Raw genomic sequence first — 22,547 nt, forward strand, 5'->3', positions numbered from 1 at the left:
TGTGGGTCTCTTAAAGGGATCAGTTTTTATGGGGCAGGGAGTAGTATCTCTACAAAAGACTAATTCAACAGCCAGCATTTAATTCAAAAGCAATTAAAAGTAAAAGATAGAAGCGCTTCTACTAGCGCTTCCAGTCATTCTCTTTAATGAATGGACCAGTGTTCTGCTTCATAGGACCTTTTCAAGTATGGCGTTCAAAGGCCACAAAATAAAATTCCCTTCATTAGAAAACAGTGAAGCGTGCCTATAATAATCACTAACGGTTTGCAAAATGAAAACAGTACCAGTTTTTTGCTTTTTTTAGAGCCTGACAAGTTTAAATGCCCGTTTGGGAGGGTGAAGCACAGTGGCTTCAGGCTTTCTGAGTCACCCCCACATGGTCAGCCTATAAGCTATGTTTAGCGAAAAAAATCTGGAGAACCCAAATCAGTTGTCAGCCATTCATTTGAAGGGCTATTAGCTTCAACCTATAGTGTTTCAAAGAAGCTGAACCAGCTTAGCTGAATCTTCAGCTCATCCCTCCCAAAGAGGTCCTAAGCCATAAAGTGATATATTAGATGATCATAGAAAACTATAAATCTAAAAACAGCCATAACCCAATGATAAGTCCGGCTATCTGGAGTCTTGGGAGGGGTGAACTGGATACTGACCTAACTAACCGGGATAGACTTGAACTCACATTCTCATGCTTGTTAACCAGGATACTGGCCTCACTAACCAGGACAAGTATGAAAACATGGGTTCAAGTCTGAGAGTGACCACTCTGAAAAAAAAAAGAAAAGGTTAGGTCAATATCCACACCTCTCAAGACCCCAGATAATTGGGACCAACATCAAGTAGTGGCCATGAAGCAAAAAGAAGGAAAGAAAGAAAACATTGTGTAATGGCATTTGTCCATTCTTATCCTAATGCTGAGTAGCTTTCCAGAGAAGACCACTTTAGCCTGAGTACACTTTCTACCTGCAAAGGTCAATAGTCTTCAGACTTTCCATTAGAGATTCAATCAATAAAACTTTTTAGCTCCTTCACGAGCTTGCATCATGCACTTCTGTTGGGGTTTATGATCAACTTGTTATGGCAGACAACGTCAAATATGAAGTTAATGTCCTATTGGGATTATTCATCACTCTACTGTATCATATGGGGTGCTTGGCTTCTTCTGCAACATGGCTTCTTATTGTTGTTGTAGCTGTTGATATGTGATCAGCTTGCTATGATGGATGACGTCAAACATACATAACATCCTTTTGGTAGAACTGGTTGTTTGGACCTCCCTTTGTCACATTCAAGGAAATTTATCTTAGCGGTTTGGCGAATCTGAAATCTTCTATAATCTTTCTTTCCAAAGTACTTGCTAACTGAACAAACACTCCATATTTCTTATATAATACTGTACCCATAAGCAAATGTAGACAGTTATTCAAATGGGCCTACTTCCCAATGTTTGCATTCTTATTGAGGAGTACAGCAACATTGTCAAAATAATTATAGTTATAGATTCTCTGAGGTTTGTAGTATACCATAGGATGGGAGAGTCTGGCATGAAAAAGAACTAAGTTTTAAGAATCCATGATTGGCTTCTAATCATTTGAAGCATTGCCTCTAGCAATCCATGCTGAAAAATGCATGATACATTTTTAGCGAATCCCATAAATCCTGCAAACAGGGGTAATATACACACTCATCCAAATCCTGTCAAGTGTCAGCTAGTAGATTCCACTCTTTGTCCAATTTGACACCATATTACCAGCCATACTAAACTTTGAATTTCAAAAGATTTCTGACTAGAAAAAAGGGTAGTAGTGTTACAGTCATCTCTTCAAAGAGGCCAGTGGTACTACTGGAGATATGTCAAATAATTTGACGACGTCTGACTCTTCAAAAATTTCTGACTAGCAAAAAAGAATAGTATCACACAACAATCAGGAAAACAAAGAAATTGAAGATTACCCAACCTGAAAGTAAGAAACCTCTTGATCCACCCTCATTTTTTAAAGTTTATGACAGAAGTTTAAGTGATATGGTAATCTCTTGATCATTCAGTCTGCATCTTGAGTCTTCCCTCCTCAATAGACAAGAAAGCATGTCATGTTGAGTACTTGGAGGATCTCTTCTTACTACTATTTTTTCCTTCAAATTGCTGATAATATCCACTTGTTTAGATATTCTAGGCTGAAACACTTCACAAAATAATATAGAGAGATGGTGTCTTCTCCTGATCACAAACCATGAAAATAAATTTGACCATTTTAAATATGGCTTCATAATTGGGCATCTAAGACATTGAATACAATGCATGTACCAAACTGCATCTTCAGATCATGACCAATAATGGAAAAACCACTGAAAGTGAGTAAGAGAAATGGTTATATGGGTTGGAGTATCTGATACCTCATTCCAATAGTGGGTCCAGACTACTTTGCAACTTTTACTTCTAGAAGCTTAGATGGCATCAATATCTTGCACTTCCTTAAAAGTAACCTATCATGCCCAAGGACAAAGAAACAATATTACCTTTACAATCCAAGTAAATAACATCATTCCCCATAAAACAACCATCGCCTAATGACTGCACTTCCATCAGGAAACCGTCCACTGTACCTTAGAATTTGAGGTTATAATATGGACCCTACAAATTCCACTGATAGTGATCTAACTACAACCAAGCTGTTCAAGCAATTAGTTTCTCTCCCATCAAACTCAGTTTTGCAATCATCTCATTGACACTCCATCTCATTGCATATAGACTCATCAGAGGCCACCAACAACCCTCCAATATTGGGTTCAGCAGGGTAAAGTGTACCAAACAAAAACTCAAATACTTATTTGTAATGACTCAGACATGCATGGGAATATACAGAGCAGGCATAGTGTTTTGAGTCCGGTACTAGCAAATTCACCTTTCAATTCTAAGGTATCATACACAACAGCAAACCTAGGGATCCGAACACCAAAATGTAAACATAACCTTTCATTTTGGATGGAGTGTCTACATGTTTTCTCCTTTACCATTTATAGAAAGATTCAGGATCATGGCATTAAAGGGTATCTTGTGTTTTGCCCTCCTAAACTCTCAAGTTTGGAATGCATATGTATAATGGTTGTCCCCAGAAATTTGAGGGACTCTATAATGCTTTTACATCCTTCTGCATCATACATTCACAATCAATCTTCCTGAGTTCCTGTAGATCCTTTGCAATTTCTTAAGGTCCTAATGACTTTATTTCCTTTGATAATCCATCCAGTATGTGATATATCCTTTCAATTTGAGGGTGCGATCTGGATCCTACAAGAAACTCATGAAGAACTCCATTTACACTAATCCAACTACACCCAGGCTGCTTCTTAATACCTTTCTTACTCATCATCCCCCTCAGTTCAGAAATGGTGTCCCATTGGTGTTCAATCGCATAAACATTTGACAGCATGACATAACCAGCAGAATTACAAGGATCTACTTTAACAAGGCTTCTGGCAACATCTGGAGCCAAGTCTACTCTAGAGTGGAGCAGGCAGCCTGCAAGCAAAGCCCCCCACACCATACCATTAGGCTCGATAGGCATCAAACTGACAACTTTAAGAGCTTCTTCAATATGGCCAACTCGTGCAAGAAGATCAATATAAGAAGCATAGTGTTCTACATTAGGGGTAATGGAATAACGAGGGATCATGTCTAAAAAAATCTGGCGTCCTTCACCTGCTAATCCTGAGTGATTGCATGCACACAATACACTGAGGAAGGTCCCACCGTTGGGATGTACACCAAGCTCTTCCATCATGGAGAAAAGCCTCAATGCCTCTTCTCCTTTGCCATTTATAGCAAGTCCCATGATAATTGCATTAAAAGCAACCACATCTTTGGCAACCATTTGATCAAAAACCTCCTTAGCCTTTCCAAGACTCCCACATTTAGAATACATGTCTATTAAGGCAGTAGCCAGAAATGTATTGGATTCCACAATATCTTTACTTCCATTAGTTTTCATATACTCATGAACCCCACTCCCTAGATCCAAGTCTCCCACTTGAGCGCAAGCAGACAGCACACTAACCATAGTAACATGATTGGGTTTTGGATTGCCACCTGCCACCATTAGTTGAAAAACTGACAAAGCCTCCACTGGAAAGCCATTTTGAACATACCCAGTGATCATAGCATTCCAAGGAAGCACGCTGCTTCTTCGTCCCCTCTCAGTGAGCTTATCGAACAACTCCCTACTCTTCTCGACTTTCCCCCATTTTCCATACAAATAAACGAGAATGGTATTGATTGAATCATGATAACATTCGTTAGTATTACCATCAAAATTACTAGCAAGTTCTAAGAAATTCTTTTCCCATCTCTGAACTTCTTGAGCATCGAGACTGGAACAAGCAGATAGGATGCTCACCATAGTATCATTTTCAGGCCTTATATCTTGTTCAATCATCCGTAAGAAAAGAACCAAAGCTTCCTCCGACCTTCCCAACTGAGCATAGCCAGCAATCAAACAAGTCCAAGAACTAACCACGCCCTTCTCTGGCATTTCATCAAACACTCTACGCCCTGAGACCAAATCTCTAGCACCCTTCTCATAAACGGCAAGGAGGCCATTACAAACAACGGAATCATGATCAAACCCCAGTGTCACAATGTGGGTATGGATTTGCTGGACATGCCGGGCATCGGCGGACTTAAAACAAGCCTTGAGAAGGAACGAAAAAGTGAAGTCATTAGGTGATATTGATCGTACTTTTAAGGATTTAAAGAGGGAGAAAGCATGATCAAAGAGACCATCTTCTGCGAGGCGTCGGATAATGGCATTGAAGGGGAAAATATTGGGTTCGCGGAGTAGGCGGAAAACTTTAAGTGCTACTTGAATTGGGTAGCGACCAATGAGACGGGTGGCAATGAGATCGTCTTGATCAGCACCAAATCGATAGATTCGAGCATGGATTTGAAGAAGGCGAGGCAGAGAAGGGTGGCCTTGGAGAAGGAGAGAGAAGTTGCCGAAGCGAGGGGAGGTTGAAGAACGGGAAAGAAAACGTGAGAAGCTAAGCAAAAATAGATGAGAAGAGAAACGGTTTTTCAACTTGGGAATGGCGGGAGCCACTGACAACATAATTCCAGGTATTACCGGCAAAAAATTTGCTACTTTACTCGACCAATATAAAGGTAGTACACAACCAGACCTTGAATACGGAGTTCACTTCGGCTGTTTTATGACTTTATCAAAACAGCCTGGGCTGAACCTTCTTAAACGGTTCAGCCAGATCTCCAATAGCATCAATTTAGGTGGTGTTTGAAACAGATGCCGTTTCTACATTGCCAGTTTTTTTGGGAAAAATTCACTTTAGTACAATAGTACCCTAAACGGGTGGTATCAAGTTAATACTTGAACTTTCAAATGTGTTACTGCAGTACATAAACTTTCAAAAATTGTCAAGTTGGTCCCTATCGTTAGTCGACTGTTAGTTATTTATTAAAAATGTTAAAACTGCCCTTCAAAAGAAGACATTGAAACCTTGAGTTTGAACTGGTTGAGGTGTTTGAGATTCTAGACTAATGAAGTCATTGTCTTCTACTTTTAAATCTCAAACACATTCTTGTCTAGTTATTTCTTTGTTTTCAGTTATCGTTTCCTTCGATCATATTTCATGTTTTTTTCTCTTTTTTTCTTTGGAGATAATCGGTTCAGTCTCAAGGTAGAAGACAATGAACAATGTTTTCTTTTGAAGGGTAGTTTTTAACATTTTCATAAGATAAATTGACAATTGATTAACGACAGGGACCAACTTGACACATTTTGAAAGTTTAAGTATTGTGATAAAATGTCTAAAAGTTCGAATACTAACTTGACACTACCCCAAAATTCAGAGTATTTAAGTGGAATTTTTTTTTTTTTGGGGGGGGGTGATTTATCGCTCAAGCATGTGCATAAAAATTAACCCCCAAAACCACTATACTCATTTAAAAAATACGGTTTTTTATTCTTTCCAATTTCAAATCTCCATTCACTCCACAGGCCCACACCACATCAATCCAATGTTGAAACATTGTTATGAAATACTGAAAATGCCCCTTTCACCCTATCACTTTCGCCATTGTTTAAAAATACCCAAAACACCCCTCAACTACCCCTAAGTGGTAAGCGGTAAATCCCCCATCTATAATTTTTCTCTCTCCTCCCTATTCCATTTGTTCTAGCCCTTGACCAAACGGACATCCTTCTTCCCTTGCACCGGTGTCCTACTACTATATGTGTAAATTGGGCTGGGCTGCCCGAGGCTTGGCAAGATTTTGGACCGACCTGGCCCAGCACGGCATGAAGGCCCACTAACCATGCCAGGCCCGGCACAGAGGTCCGTGCCATGCTGGATCAGGGGTTCGAGGCCCATGGGCCGATACGGCATGGCACGATCGTGCCACCCGCAGCATGGCCCACCTGGAATATAGCCGTCGCCCCCCCCCCCCCCCCGCCAAAGGGGCCCAACGGCTAGTTTAAGCTTTTTTGGGGGAGTTTTTTACAAAAATCCCCCTCACCCAAAAAAAATGACATAAATGCCCCCCCAAAAGATATTTAACTAGTTTAGGGGGCTTTTGGGGAAAGTTATAAGTAACTTTATAGTGACCAAAATACCCCTCCCAACAACTAAATAACAACTAGTTTTTTGGGTATTTTGGGCAATTGAATTATGTTAAAATCCTATAAATAGCCCTATCCTCCACCATTCTCATCACACCAATTCAGTAATTCTCTTAATATCTTCTCTCTCTCTCTCTCTCATACTCATACATTCTCAATTCTCTGCAATTTGAGTAATTATGATTAGTTGATTGTCTGATTCTGCATTCTCCAATTCTTAAGTCTCAACTTTATTGAAGTTTTGACTTTCAACAAGAAGAAGGCTTGTTCAACTAGCTCAAGTATCTCAATTTGGGAGGCTTGGATGTTGAAAGGCTTCAACCGTTGAAATCAAGTTGGGATTTTGAACTGGCAATCCAAGTAAGTCGAATTAGATTAATTTTTATATTTTTAGAATTAAAATAAAATGGTCGGCTCTTCTGAAAACCGATTCTCCAACATGTTCACCATGGATGATATTCAATCGCATCATGGTAGTGTTAGCACTGATGCGATTGATGTCGATGGAAGTGAAACTTTGAAACTTTCACCCCTAGTATAGATACTAGGGGAAAAAGGAGGGTTTCTAAGCTAAGTAGCCCGGTTTGAAAAATTTTCAAAGTAGAGGATATTGAGGGGAAGGGGAAATGGTCGTTTGCCAAAAATGTAGGAAAGACTTTAGTTATTGTAGCAAGGGTAGTACAGGTCATTTGAGCAGACATCTTCTCACACATGAGCGAGAGGAAGATGAAGGGAGAGAAACAACCCAAACACAGATTGGGAGGGGGAGTAGTTTCGGTATTTTTAAATATTCACAAGAAAAAATGAGACAAGAACTTGCTAAGTATATTGTACATGCGGAACAACCATTTATATTAGCTAAAGATTCAAAGCTAGAAAAATGGTTGCATAGTTTTGTAAACCCACAATATAAAAAAGTTTCTAGGAATACTATAAGAATTGATACTTTAAAATTTTTTTATTCATATAAGCAAAATTTAATTTCTTTGTTTGCAAATCTCAATTCTAAAGTTGCAATTACTTTGAATGTTTGGACATCCAAATTTAATATTAGTTATATTTGTGTTACTGGTCATTTCATTGATGAAAATTGACTTTTGAATAAAAGAATTTTAAGTTTTATTAGGCTTGAATGGCCACATAGTGGCCTAACTATTGCTGCAAGTATTTTAAATACTTTACATGCTTATGGAATAGAAAATAAATTATTTTCTAATAGATTTGATAATGTCAGCAATAATGATTCTACAATAAATATTTTAAAATCTCAATTAAACCATGCTTAAATGGTAAATTATTAGATGTACATGTCACATCTTAAATTTATGTATTCAATATGTCTTGAATATTATTTCTACTCATATTTCAAAAATTAGAAATTGTATTATATATATAAAAAGTTCAGGGGCAAGAAAACAAAAATTTAAATATTTATGTCAAAATTATGATTTAAAATATAAACACTTTAAATTAGATGTAAAGCATAGGTGGAACTCTACATATGCTATGTTAGAAAGTCATATATCTCATAAACAAATTCTTTCTGATTTTTATAATTTAAAGTTGTCTAACGATATGATATTTAAGGAAGACCGGGAAATGGCAAGTTGTATATCTCATAAACAAATTCCTTCTGATTTTTATAATTTAAAGTTGCCTAATGATATGATATTTGAGGAAGACTAGGAAATGGCGGTCTATATAAGAGATTTTTTAAAACATTTTTATGATGCAACTAATGAATTATCTACAATTTATTATCCAACTAGTTGTAATTTACCTTATCAATTAATGGTAATTAGTGATTGTTTTGCAAAATATAGAAATAATCCACAATTTCAATGTATTGTTGAAATTAGGAAAAGTAAATTTAAAAAATATTGGGAGAATATTTCTCCCCTTTATTGTTTAGCGCCTATGGCCTAGCACGATTTTGGACTGGCCCGGCACGGCACAAACACAGAGGTCCATGCCGTGCTGGGCCAGGGGGTTCGAGGCCCACGGTCCGACATGACAGCTCGTGTTGTGCCGCCCGCGGCCCGCAATCCGGTACGACCCAACACAACCCATATATTTTATTTATATTTATCTATATTTTATATATAGTTATATAATGTTATATAAATTATAATTATATAATAATATATAGTATATAATATATTAATAAAATAAATGTTTTTTATTTTATTTTATTATATTAATTTATTTAATTATTGCATATATAAGCAATTTTATACACAAAATTCATAGAAAATTAAAAATTTAAGTTTTGTGTCAATTTTTTAAATAAATAGCTTTGGCCTAATGCACGGCCTGACCTGGCCCAAGGCTCGGCCCACAGACCACTTTACACCTCTAATTAGACCTTAGGATTAAGAAAGATAGTTTAGATATTTTACTCGAATCATATTGTGAAAATATGAATAGTGATATAGGAAATAAAAAAGAATAAATTAATAATTTATTATTTGTAATGTACAGTTTGTATGAATCTGAAGTTGTAGGATTCCTATAACTTCTACTTTTGACCTTGAACCCAGTAGTAGAAGATAAAAACTTTTTTATTTAATAAGTAGAAGGTAGAAATCTACTAGTTCTACAACAAGTTCATTTACTGAACTTAATTTTTATTTACAAGCAAATTTTTCTAATTTAGGTGAAGGATCAAATAATTTTGATATTTTAGCCTGGTGGAGTGAACATTCAAAAAATTATTCGGTTCTCGCCGCCATGGCACGTGATCTACTAACCCCTCCAATGTCTACAATTCCATCGGAGTCTTGCTTTAGTGCAGGTACCAGGGTGCTGGATAACAAAAGAAGCTGCATGAACGATGAGGGCTTAAGATGTGCATTTGCTTCAAAGATTGGCTAGATGCAGAAGGTAGATTACAAGACAAGGGAGGGCATGATACTACACCAAATATTTCACCCAAAGCAAATGATGAAAGTCATGAATGATGATTCATGAATTTGACTACTAGTATAGGATTTTTTATTTTTTAAATTATTGTAAATTTTTTTAATTTTATTTAATTTATTTGATATATATATTTTTTAATTTTTTAACAATGTAATTTTGTATTTTCAATTTGTAACCATATTGTATTTTTTATATTTTATTAATTTATTCCATTTTCATATTTCATTCATGATTCATCCAAGTATGCAATGATCCAATCATTGTATTTGTAATTTGTACCATTCAAATTTAAATGAAATAAAATTCCTATTTTTCTTCCAAATTGTTATTCCATCATTCTTATTTCAATTTGGTTAAGTTTTTTTTTTTTTTTCATTTATGTGTTAGATAACTTAGATCTTAATTTTTTAAATAGTTCCCAATTCCCAAAGTTCAAAGGAAAGTTAAATATTTTAGTTTTACAATTTTACTTAGAAAATAAATCCAATTTTTCAAAAAAAAAAAAAAACGGTGTAGCCCGGTTCGATCCAAGCCCAAGGCCTGCCCTGTGGCCCAACTCGGCACGTCCCAAGCCCACAGCACGACTTGCAGCCTGGCCTGGCCCAGGCCTACAGCGAGCGCATGGGCCCTCCTGGGCCTAGGCCGTGGGCCGTGCCGGGCTAACCCCCAAAATTTCCACAGGGGAGAGCAGCACGGCCCGCCTTTAGCGCAGGCCGCCCCACGAGCTGTGCCATATTGGCCTGGCATAGCCCACTTCCGTTTGGAAAGCATTTGTTATCGCCAAAGAATGGACATTGCTTTTAGTTCGACATTTTTAGTAGCGTCGCCCTTCGACCTTCGCTCCTTGCACGGACGCAAACAGAAAATCGACTACATTCAAACAAGGTATTTCAACTAAATGGACTGTTTAAAGTTCGTATTGCAATATTTAAAAAATTGGGCAATTTCATGCAACCTATTACTTGTTGTTGGAAGAAATAGCCGACACTGAAATTTCTTTGGATTATGAAGAATACTTCTTGCCTGTCTGCTATTTTTTATCGAAGAAATTTGTTTTCCATCCCTTGTTTTTATTTTTGTCTAAAATTTTGCGACTGCTTGAAGCCAACCAACCTAACACTCCAGTGTGTATAGTCGCATTCAAACCCCACCCGTTCCTAGTCCATGTTTTTTGTGTTCAATAATTTGTATGTATGTATTTTTATTGCTTGACGAATTTTTTGTGGATTTACAATTTCATGAAGGACAATATTTTGAAACCAATGGTATTGAGGGGAATTTGCACCAGGTGTTCGTCAAAACGCTTTGGCGAGTTTATTTCAAAGTTGCTGTTAAGGAGAGAGCACATTGAAGCTCTCGATGCCACCCTATTTGGACAGCTACTAGGCATTCCATCCAATACTTTTGATGAGGCGCTTATCCTCCAGATGGTACAACGGTGGGACTTAGAGACCATGATATTCAATTTAGGTGGTGAATATGTACCTTTTGCTGACTGCGACGTTGCACTAATCTTGGAGCTGAGGAGGTTAGAAAGGCATCCCATGATCACGGTCACGGACATGGACTCACCTAGTCTAGAGTTCATTGATCATTTGTTTGGCATTACCGCTGATTCCTTGTTGAACACAGTGGAGGATAAGCTTGGTAGTATAGTGTACGAGGAATCAAATGAATCTATAGAAGATGTGAAGTTGGTTCTTTTGCACCTTTTTGGGTCAATTTTGTTTTCATAGGGAGGCCCTCGGATGAGCCTTGTTTGGGCCAGTTTTGTTAATGTTTTGGCACACATATCGAAACATTCATGGGCACAATGTGTGCATCAATTCATCACACATGCCCTTAATCGTGTTGTCGGAGGTGCCAGCGTGTTACGGTTCAGCACAGGTTAGCCTTGCCTACGCTTGGCAGGCTTACGTTAGGGACATGCCCGTCATTTTCGCTTGTAAGATTTTTGGGAGAACTGATGTCATCTTCAGGCAGACCACCAGAAGCTTAACGTACTCTTTGAGGAGGGGTGGTCGACCTCCTTGGGTGCCTAACCTTGGCACTCCTAGACCTTCATCCCCTTGCGGGGCGGCCCTGGTTAACGGCTAGCATGGCTACCAGGGTTCCTCATGGGCGCACACTTGCTCATGGGGACAGTGTTGGACCGGCACTGCGCTACCGATACTCAAGGGAGGCTTGGCATGCGGGCCTGGCTCAAGCATGTCCCTTCACTTCGCCAGCCCCTTGCCAAAGCTGAGTGAGCTACCCCGTTGCCCTTAGCGCACGGGTGTGTTCCGGCCCAAGCGGTTGCCTATCATCATGGCACACAGGTGCCTGTCATCATCGGCATACAGGAGACCCTTCACAGGTGCCAAGTCACCTTATCGGCGCATGGTCGCCTTCCATGATGGTTGTCCCCCTTTAGCACGTAAGCGGCGCCTCCCATGGACCGGTCTGAGCCAGGAGAGTGCCCCGGCCATTGGACTTGAGGTCATGATCCAGTGCTACTGACGTTGGTGGAGCCATCCCATCGGGCAACTCCTAGCCTCTAAGCGCAGAAAGGCTTGTCCTGGCCTGCCTTGGCCAGGACGCCGCACGGGTTTCTTCCGCTGTAGAACTACCCCCGTGACAGTTGGTATCAGAGCAAGTTGGCTAATTGCAACAGCAGTTGGTTTTCAGCAGATTAGCCCAGAGCCAGTTGAAGCGGTCATTTCGACAAGCAGCATTTTGTGGGGTGCGGTCCCTAGTCACCTCCACCCAGGATCGAGCAGAATTCAAATCAGGCCTGGCAAGAGGCCATTTCATAGTTCGTGTCCCCATTCCAATGACACTAAAACAGCTTCCCTTGCGATTGCAGACGCTTTGGTTGTTGTCCTCATGCGGTGGCAGACGCGTGAGCCTTGATAGGAATGTGGGTACACTATCGGAGCAGATCGTTCATCAGGCCTATCAAGAGGCCATTCAATGTTCGCGTTCCCATTCCAATGACCCTAAAACAGCTTCCCTTGCGGGTGCAGACGCATTGGTTGTTGTCCTCATGCGGGGGCAGACGCGTGGGCCTTATTAGGAATGCGGTTACGCTAGCCGTTGGAGCATGGCGGCCCTACACCGGCAAAGTTTTAGGTGGACATGCTCAGTTTTCAGGTTGAACACTTGCAGCAGCAGAAGCTTATCTTAAGGCGAGTGCATGTTCGGCAACTCATGGGTAAAAAGTTGCCACACTCGCGTTTGAAGCGGTCAGGTCTCCTTGAGGCAGCAGTGGGGCCCCCTCGGAGTGAAGATGTAGCCCGAGTCGGCGTGGCGAAGCGTAGTTTCGAGGGCCCAGAGAGCATAAGCCATGGCTAGGTTTGAGTAACCCGCGCAGGGCGAGGTGAAGTCGGCAGGCCAGCATGGTGAAAGGGTACCCGTGTCATCGCCAACATGAGGAGTAGACCTATCAACGTGTTCGGTAGCATCACAGAAAAGCTACCATGAAGACGGTTGAGCCTTGAGGTAAGATGATACATGGGGCGGACCTCCGCGAAGCACCACACACATTTCTTCGAGGGCCCTTCTTTCACAGTCAACGGCATAGCCATTGCGCGGTTTGAGTAACCTCGACACCGGGGGTGAAGTCCAGGCAGGCCGGCATGGTGAAATGGTTCCGTCCCCATAAATGGACACCAATATAGGCAAGACCCGGGTTGGCCAGGCGAGCCCTGAACTGGCAGAAGAGTGGATGGCGCGGGACTCAAACGCCCATTCACGGAAGGAGTCATTGTCGAGGACGACAATGAATTGAGTGGGGGAGCCTGTTACGGTTCAGCACAGGCTTAGCCTTGCCTACGCTTGGCAGGCTTACGTTAGGGACATGCCCGTCATTTTCGCCTGTAAGATTTTTGGGAGAACTGATGTCATCTTCAGGCAGACCACCAGAAGCTTAACGTACTCTTTGAGGAGGGGTGGTCGACCTCCTTGGGTGCCTAACCTTGGCACTCCTAGACCTTCATCCCCTTGCGGGGCGGCCCTGGTTAACGGCTAGCATGGCTACCAGGGTTCCTCATGGGCGCACACTTGCTCATGGGGACAGTGTTGGACCGGCACTGCGCTACCGATACTCAAGGGAGGCTTGGCATGCGGGCCTGGCTCAAGCATGTCCCTTCACTTCGCCAGCCCCTTGCCAAAGCTGAGTGAGCTACCCCGTTGCCCTTAGCGCACGGGTGTGTTCCGGCCCAAGCGGTTGCCTATCATCATGGCACACAGGTGCCTGTCATCATCGGCATACAGGAGACCCTTCACAGGTGCCAAGTCACCTTATCGGCGCATGGTCGCCTTCCATGATGGTTGTCCCCCTTTAGCACGTAAGCGGCGCCTCCCATGGACCGGTCTGAGCCAGGAGAGTGCCCCGGCCATTGGACTTGAGGTCATGATCCAGTGCTACTGACGTTGGTGGAGCCATCCCATCGGGCAACTCCTAGCCTCTAAGCGCAGAAAGGCTTGTCCTGGCCTGCCTTGGCCAGGACGCCGCACGGGTTTCTTCCGCTGTAGAACTACCCCCGTGACAAGCGTGCCTATCAACGATGGTCAACGGTCCTATTCAGGCACTTTATTTGGTTGTGTTACTTCTTTGTTGGTGTGTTCAAGCCTTTCTTGAACCTCATACTTTGTTTTCACTCTAATGGAACAAAATATTCTCCAGGTACTATATTCATATTGGTATCTCTATTTGTTATGCAATTGCAGGCATGGTTGTATGAGCACAATACAACATTTAGGCCATCAAACCCTACTGCTAGGCCACAGTTGTTGAAGTGGGGCAACATGGGGTATAGTGGCAAATTCAACAGCAGAGAGTTTGCACGGAAAATAACCACTAGAACGGTTAATATATGATTGATACTCTCACTCCACCTCCATTCAATGTTCATAAGCTGGGTATTTACATTATTTTTATTTTTAGGTGGTTGATACCCTCATCCCAGCCGATTATGAGTTTGGGCTACTTGGCGGTGCCCCGGTATTATCCGCTGGTGACGGTGGAGAGACACGAACTCCGTTTTGTGATTTATACGAGGTTGTAAGCATCCATTATTCATTTCGATTATCTAATTGGTTATCTTTATATGGGGAAGGGCTTGGCAATTTTGTTTATGTTAATTCTTATTACATCCCTTGTTCTATAGGCCCCCCTGCCCATTTCACTTGTTTTGGTCGAAGTTAGGCCCAACGCAGGGCACCGTGCTGGGGTTATTTCACTTCAGGGTAGAATAGTGGTACGTATGAGTTATTAGGAATTTTTTGAATTATGATTATTGCTTTACATGTCTAATTTCGTACTGTGATATTGATGATGTAGGGTGTGTGTGCACGCCGCGTTGAATCCGTTGAGCTTGAGCAGCTTAGTAGGAAAGCAGGCGAGGCAGATTCTTATGTTGCTGAAGTTGTCAACTGAGGTTTGAGGTTGATTGACAATGTGGGATATTGATAGCAAATGACACCAATCTTGATGTCCTACCTGGGTGGATAGATCTCATTTTACCTCCGAAAGAGGCATGGGTGGGAGAGGCGTCAAGATAGGAGGAGGATGCATTGATCATATTGGATCATGGGGCTAGCATTCCTGGTTCATGTGAGATAGTGTGAGCGTTTTCTTACCAGTGTTGTTGTTTCCCCTTTTCAACCCCTAGTGATGTTAGGACGGTGGCTAAGGAATTTGCCATTGCAGCTCGCACCAATGAGGTGGTACGGATGATGATGTGGTTATGTAATGTATGTTTGATTCAAACTTAATTGTTTATTGTTTACTCGTGCCCTTGTTTATTGCCACAGGTGGTAGAAGGTGGTCCGTCAGCATGGGTAGCATTTGCTCAAAAGGACCGATTGGTGGCCGAAGATTTTCCATTGCAACATTTGCTCAAAAAGACCTGAAGGTAATAATGCAATATGATTCACTTATCACCAATAGTCATGCTCCAACACCTCCGACAATTTCCTTGTATAAGCTGAACATCCTTTGTATGTTTGGTAGGGATGCATACGTCTATAAGAACAACAATGTTTCACTAAGGTTGTATTTGGTTTGAAGGAAAAAGTAGGAAAAGGAAGGGAAACCTTTACAAAACTTGTATATCTTTCCCTACCTTTCCCTACTTTTTCCCTCAAACCAAACATAGCCCAAGTGAAGCTCACCTCCTTGCCATTTTTAGGATGGATGGTTAGTTGTCTAATGAGGTAAGCACCAATATTTGTGAATAATGCATCATGTTTGGTTGTTGATCCACCATCGTTCCCTATTTAGTCTAAAGCCGCGTCTGAGGTTGAACAAGCCTAGAGTTGGACTGAGTCGGTCATTGGGACCTCCAACATGGACAATCTAATTACCTATGTCACATTGCATCACGGTAGGTAATAGCAGCAATTCGACCCCAAAGTAGACTAGGCTGGGACACACAGTGTGCTTGCACACCAACGGGTGACACTATTGATCCACGTTCGAAGCTAAACGGGCCCGGAGTTGGCTTGAGCTAGTCATTAAGACCTCCTACACGGACAGTTCCATGACCTATGCCACATTGCATCAATGTAGATAATAGTAATTCCACCCCAAAGTGGACTAGGATTGGACACACATAGTGCTTGCACACCATCAGGTGACACTGTCGAGCCGCGTCTACTTGCGTTCGAGGTTGAATAGGCCTAGAGTTGGCCTGAGCTGGTCATTGGGACATCCGGGATGGACATTGCGATGAACCGTGAGCCATTCCATCTCAGTTGGTCAAAGTAATGGTCCACCTAAAGTGGAATTGTCTGGGACATACGTAGTGCTTGCACACCACCTGCATCCGAGGTTGAACGGGCCCGAATTTGACTTGAGCCAGTCATTGGGACATCCGACATGGATAATCCGATGATTTGTGAGTCATTCTATCACGGTGGGTGCAACGAAAATAGTTGCAACGACCATCGATGTGTGTCTCTATCTGAGACTCGTTTGATTTCTTCAGAATTGTTTGACTACCCTATTCACATTCGGAGCAAAAAACAGGTCAACACGAGTATTAAACCATAGAATTTCCATTTGATGTATTTGAGAATATTAATAAAGAATTACCTCAAGATTGCCAGAGCAAATGTAAAATAACCTATTGGGTTAAATGGAATTTTCGGAGACCCGAATAATACATTTCTTTCGACACTTGCAATGTTTCACCTCCTACTTCAGATACTTATGGGAGCAGCAACCTCCTATTGACTTATTGACTGAGAACTCATGGCTCTCCAACAAAAACATGTTAGACGAAACCTCTTTCTCTTGCTGCGGGAAATAGAAAAGGAGTTTTTATAGGACATGAAATATCAGTGTTTCAATCACCACAAAACATGTCCATCTAGGCTTCACTAGCATACAAACGAAGAAAAAAAAAAAAAAAAACCCTAATGGCAAGCATTTGAAAAACCTGAATACGGATTTTCTGAAGCTAAGGTAATAAAGTCCCTGTTTGACCGGATTCCGGATGAGAAAAACAAGGTGACCAGTGTCCATCGCCTGATGTGAGAATGACGTCAATGACTGGAATCCAATGTCGATTCTTTGGCGATAACGCATGCTTTCTAGACAGAAGCGCAGTGTGATGTTTCCAGACGAAGCAAAGAAATTACTTCAATGTATTCGCTCGAGCTAAAATCAGTCGGCACCGTGAGAGGTGGAACGCCAGTAGGACGTCGGTGCAAGGGAAGAAGGATGCCCGTTCGGTCAGGGGGGCTAGGGCCTAGAACGAAAGGGAATAGGGAGGAGAGAGAAAAATTATAGATAGGGGGATTTTACCTCTTACCGCTTGGGGTAGTTGAGGGGTGTTTTGGGTATTTTCTAACAATGGCGAAAATGATAGGTGAAAGGGGAATTTTCGGTATTTCATAACAATGTTTCAGCATTGGGTTGACGTGGCTGTGGGCCAGTGGAGTGAATGGAGATTTGAAATTCCAAAAAATAAAAGACCGTATTTTTTAAATGAGTACAGTGGTTTTGAGGGTTAATTTTTATGTGCGTCCCCTCCCTGAGCGGTAAATTCCCCCTTTTTTTTTTTTTTGAGAAAACGATGATGCAATGGTGATCCGTTTAATGTTTTTATTTGGTTCCATTGTTGCAACCTAAGCGTTTTTCATCACCACATCAGCTAAGCAACCGTAGAAAAATGAGAAAATACCTTCGTGTTTTTCAGACCATGCATTCTCATTTTCCTCTTAGGCATGATAATATTTTCAGCATTTTTTGAAAAAAAAACCAACCAAACACCTCCTTAGGTGACCAACATAATGATTAACATATTGAACCAGTCTAAACCCAACAATATTACTAGAATTTACATGGGCTCCCCATCCGAAATCGCTGTCTCCCACCACCGAGTATTCCTCCTCTGCAAGTTTTATTTCAAATTTCCTGTTCTTTCCCGCTAAATTCTAGCGTCCTCTACCGATTGAGTAGTGCTTTCTCCGGCGGACAGCGATTTCACCGGCGACAATACGAAGCCTCTCTACGATCACTGACGAAATGAGACTGACAACTCTACCCGGAAGAAAGGAGAAATTACAGAGTTGGGAAATATTTTGGCAAAAACTACTGGAATATGACAAAACAATAAATCAAAAGCATGGAATGTTTATCACCGCACTTATAACTTTAGGATTTTTGTAAAGAGAAGATGCAGAGTTTGAGCATAAGAAGCAAACAAATAGAGGCTCAGACAGAGTACGATAGTGAAACCTGGCACTGGGGACCCTAGAAGGGACATCATTCTCGAACTCAACGAGCAAACCGAGAATGCCATTGTAGCGATCGAAAGTAAGGTGGGAGACATGCCTGGCATAGGTAGGCCAGCTAATATCCATGGCACAAATATCCTCCCTCTCCATGCTACATGTCACCAACGACTTCTTTAACGCCGCTAGCAAAATTTCCAGAATTGGGAAATGATGACGCTCATCTCTGGCACCTCCCTCTCTCCCTGCAGGAATCATCAACGGAGTGGATATTGGATTGGAAAAGTAATCGTCACCATCATCATCTTCCTCTCCTTCTTCGTCTTCATTCTCAGTCAGATATAATGACGGTGTCGGAGGGGACAACTCCAACACCGATATCCGTCCAGGTCCACAAGACCTGGATTTGAAGAGCTGAGCCATAGAATTACAAGACAAGTAGGAAGAGTTTCAGAAGGAAAATTAGGGCTGGTGTTCCGAGCAAACGTTGAATTTGGCGAAGCAATCGAGAAGTAGTAGTAGTAGTAGTAGTAGAAAGCTTGGTCAAGTTGGGACTTTGGGATTGTAAATGATTGGTTCGATGCAGGGAGGAAGGAAATGATGAGCTTGAGAAGAGAAGAGATTTTTTATTTTTTATTTAAAAAGAAAATCCGTTGTTGTTAGCTTTGCTATCTATCAGTACATAAACTCGACCGAACGGACGATGGAATAGACAGAGAACCGAGCAAGTTGGAATCGTAGGCTTGTGACACAGTGGAGACAAGAGACAACGACGACGAGGAATCGTAACTTTGCTATCTATTAGTTCGGGTCCTTCGTGAAATGGAACAGGGATGAGAGTTTAGGCAGGAAAAGAGAAATCAACAGAGTTCTCAGTCTCGTTTCGTCTCTGATCGCAGGGAGACTTCATATTGTCGTCAGTGAAATCACCGTCCGCTGGAGAAAACACTACAACCGGTGGAAGATGCTAGGATTTACCAGGGGCTTAGCAGGAAAGAACAGGAAGTAAGACTTGGATCGGGGGGCAGGGGGCCAATGGAATGGTGACTAACGGCAATTAAGGCTCTCCACTCGTGTATGCAATTCACATGATTTTGGGGACGCATGGCGTCCTCACGTTTTGTGAGGAACTTGCGAGGCGCCAGGCAGTCGGGAGCAAATCCGGACTCGCCCCCATGTGCCCCACCGCACATCAACTTTGAGATGTGCATATGCTCCATATTATATGGAGAATGCTTTGTGGGGAGCAAATCTGGTCTGACATTACTAAGGCCATCGTTTATGTTTTGTTACTCCAAAATTGCTTTCAATTGCATTTTTTTATGCTTAGGGCTGTTTACGGGTCGGGTTGGTCGGTTTACTAAGATTTTTTCAATTGATTCGACCTGATTGGGTTACCTAAAATTGAAATCGAAATCGACCCTGTGTTAAGCAAAATCGACCTAGTCGGTTTGAGTTGGGTTGGGTCGGTTTGGGTCGGTTTTGGCTCTAAGTTCAACCATGCTTGAGAGTCAAATTGTATTAGAGATTGTGCTTGAGTTGAGGGGCTAAGGGGGGCGAACCAAGTTAGAATAGAAATTATCAAGAAAATAGAAAGTCAAACTGTATTAGAGAAAAAAGACTGAAATTTGTATATTTCAAGAAACCTTCTAATCTAAGTAAAAAAGGACACCTAATTATAATTGTAATTGGTTGCCTATTTGGTGTAAAAGACCATAGAAACTAGGATCCTTTGATTCTTTTCTTTAAATTTTTCCAAAAAAATTCCTTGTCTAGTTGTCTTGCAATACTTGCCATTAATGTCATTCCTAACTAGAAGACTAGAAATTAAGTTAGGTTGTAACTAGGATAGAGACAACTTAGTTAAGTAGGAACTAAGTAGGTTGTAACTACTAACTACCAACTAACTACTAAGTCGGTTTGGTTCGAGTCGGTTTTGATTTTCACACATGAAAACTGAAACCGACTCGAACCATCGGTTTATAATTTTTTTACAACCCAAAATCGGCCGATATTGAAGAAAACCCGGCCAAATCGGGTTGGATCGGTCCGAGTTGATCGGTTTGGTCGGATTGGGTCTTCTTATAAATAGCCCTACTTATGCTCTCCACGTAACCTTAAATATGAAATTGAGTTTTCCTCTCACAAAACGGTCCTCACACCCACCTCACAGAAATTGCAGCCATGCATTTGGAGCATCTCCCCATAAATGAAAATATGAAGTATGGGAAACGTTTCCCGTGTGCAACTGTAATGCGATGTGAAGGTCATTTTGGGAGGAGGAAACTTGAATTCGTAAGACTGCGTTTGGAAGAGGTGTAAAACATCATTAGTGTAAAAATACACTGATGACGTTTGCACTGAACCTTAAATATATATAACTGTTGTATTTTGAAATCGATGTAAAAAGTTGATTAAGTTTTACATCGATAAAACCGATGTAGTATTTACATCGATTATTGATGTAAAACTTTAAATGTGATGAGGTTTTACATCTATCATCAACATAACATCGGTTCTTGATTTACATCGCATCCAAATATAGCCTAAATATGAACCAATATGTTGACTAGAGAGGGGTAGAGTTGTAAATCGAGTTGTGTTGCCCATGGCCCGACACGATAGCACATGGACCGTGTTGGCCTAGGGGTTTTAGGTCCAAGGGCCAGCATGACACGATATGACATGACTATGCGTGTTGTGCTGCTTGTGGCCCATGTGCCAGCAGAGCATAGGGCACGACCTGGTATGACATGGCCCACAACAGGTTAAATGCGGTCTGCCCGAGGAACTAGCCGTTAGGGCCCTTGGGGGACCCTCCAAACGGATAGTTTCAACTTTTTAAGGGATTTTTTTCCAAAAATATCCCTCAATCAATAACTATTTATGTTTTTTGGCTTTGGGGAGGGGGAGAAAAAGACAATAATGTCCCTCCAACAGCTATATCCTTAATATAACATCTAGTTTGGGACTTTGGGGGCATTTGGGTAAAGTGATAAATGACTTTATAATGACTAAAATACCCCTCCCAACAATTAAAAATGACTATTTTTAGGGTATTTTGGGTAATTGAATTATTTTCAATTCCTATAAATAGCCTCTATCGTCTACCATTCTCATCATACCAACTCAGTAATTATGAATTCTTTATTCTTATTATCTCATACTCTCTCAGTCTCTCATCTCATACTGTCATAGTGTCATACACATAGCAATTTAGGAGGCTTTGGCTGACTTCTTCCCCTGAAACCAATTTCTCAACAGTAAGTTCACTAGCCCGATTTGAAAAGTATTTAAAATAGAGGAGGTTGAGGGGAAATGAAAAAGTCATTTGTCAAAAATGTAGGATTAACTTTAGCTTCAGTAGCAAGGGTGGTACTGGCCACTTGGGCAGACATTTTCTCTTCCATGAGAAACAAGAAAAAGACATCTACTTTAAAGATTTGTTGGATGTTGAAGATAAATTACAGGACAAATAAGGGCATGACACTATTACACCTGATGAAGCATATGATTGAAGACTTGGAGTCAAGGAGATGGAGTAATTTTTTCAATTTTATTTAAATTATTTGTTATTTTTTCAACAATGTATTTTTTTTTTATTTTCAATTGTAACTTTTTTACATTTTAAATAAAATAAATTTCCAATTTTTTTATTTCTTTGTTAGATTTTTTTTATTTTTTTCAATGTATTTTAGTTTTACTTCGCAAAAAAATAAAAAAAATCAAAATGTCAAAAAAAAAAACAAACAAAAATAAACAGTTTAGGCCTTTTTGGCCCAACTCGGCCAAGGCCCAAGCCCATGACACAGCCTGTAGCCCATCCGACCTAGATCCATGACACGACACGAGATCACACAGGCTTAGGCCATAGGCCATGCCGGGGCCGATCCCCCAAAATATCTTAGAGGAGGGAGGCACGACCCGTTTTACAGATCTAGAGAGGGGTATTGTATTGAAGGATCAACCAAAGGGTGATTTAATTGGCTCCCCATGGAGTGCTCCTTACTACACATTCCAACCACGTTCCTCTCATGACAAGTATAAGAGATCTTCCCAATGCAAGCTGAGATGTGCAGTGGGATACGTGTAAAGTGAGTTATGTGGGAAGACAATTTTTTTTCTTTTGTATTGAAGCTCACACCTTGTGCTCCAAAAGGAGCTCTAAATCATTTTTTTTCCTTGACATAGTACAGCACTCTTTTCAGCAACTATTTAATATAACTCCTCTCCAAATGAGATCAAATCAACCCCCCACAACATCCCACAGCACAT

At 41.2% G+C, this 22,547-nt stretch overlaps 1 protein-coding gene and 1 long non-coding RNA gene across 3 annotated transcripts; one reads left to right on the forward strand and one right to left on the reverse strand.

Moving 5' to 3' along the window:
• Positions 1-876: 876 nt before the first annotated feature.
• Positions 877-9,821, reverse strand: LOC104592386 (putative pentatricopeptide repeat-containing protein At3g08820). The gene has a single exon (XM_010251732.3). The coding sequence runs from the start codon at positions 5,100-5,102 to the stop codon at positions 3,204-3,206; it is 1,899 nt and encodes a 632-aa protein (XP_010250034.1). The 5' UTR covers positions 5,103-9,821; the 3' UTR covers positions 877-3,203.
• A 442-nt stretch (positions 9,822-10,263) lies between these two features.
• LOC148789642 (uncharacterized) lies at positions 10,264-15,750 on the forward strand. Of its 2 annotated transcripts, none has more exons than XR_016079861.1 (5): positions 10,264-10,433; positions 14,476-14,589; positions 14,699-14,788; positions 14,872-15,257; positions 15,345-15,750. It is a non-coding gene; the product is annotated as an uncharacterized LOC148789642 (long non-coding RNA). The 2 variants fall into 2 exon arrangements; XR_016079862.1 differs by having other exon boundaries at positions 14,872-15,254.
• Positions 15,751-22,547: the final 6,797 nt, after the last annotated feature.

Source organism: Nelumbo nucifera, chromosome 8 (assembly GCF_055504915.1).
Source record: "Nelumbo nucifera cultivar China Antique chromosome 8, China Antique-T2T, whole genome shotgun sequence".
Taxonomy (NCBI): Eukaryota; Viridiplantae; Streptophyta; class Magnoliopsida; order Proteales; family Nelumbonaceae; genus Nelumbo; species Nelumbo nucifera.

Excerpts from the sequence above, each read along its gene's own strand:
- LOC104592386 (XM_010251732.3), bottom strand. The coding sequence starts at position 5,102 with ATGTTGTCAGTGGCTCCCGCCATTCCCAAGTTGAAAAACCGTTTCTCT.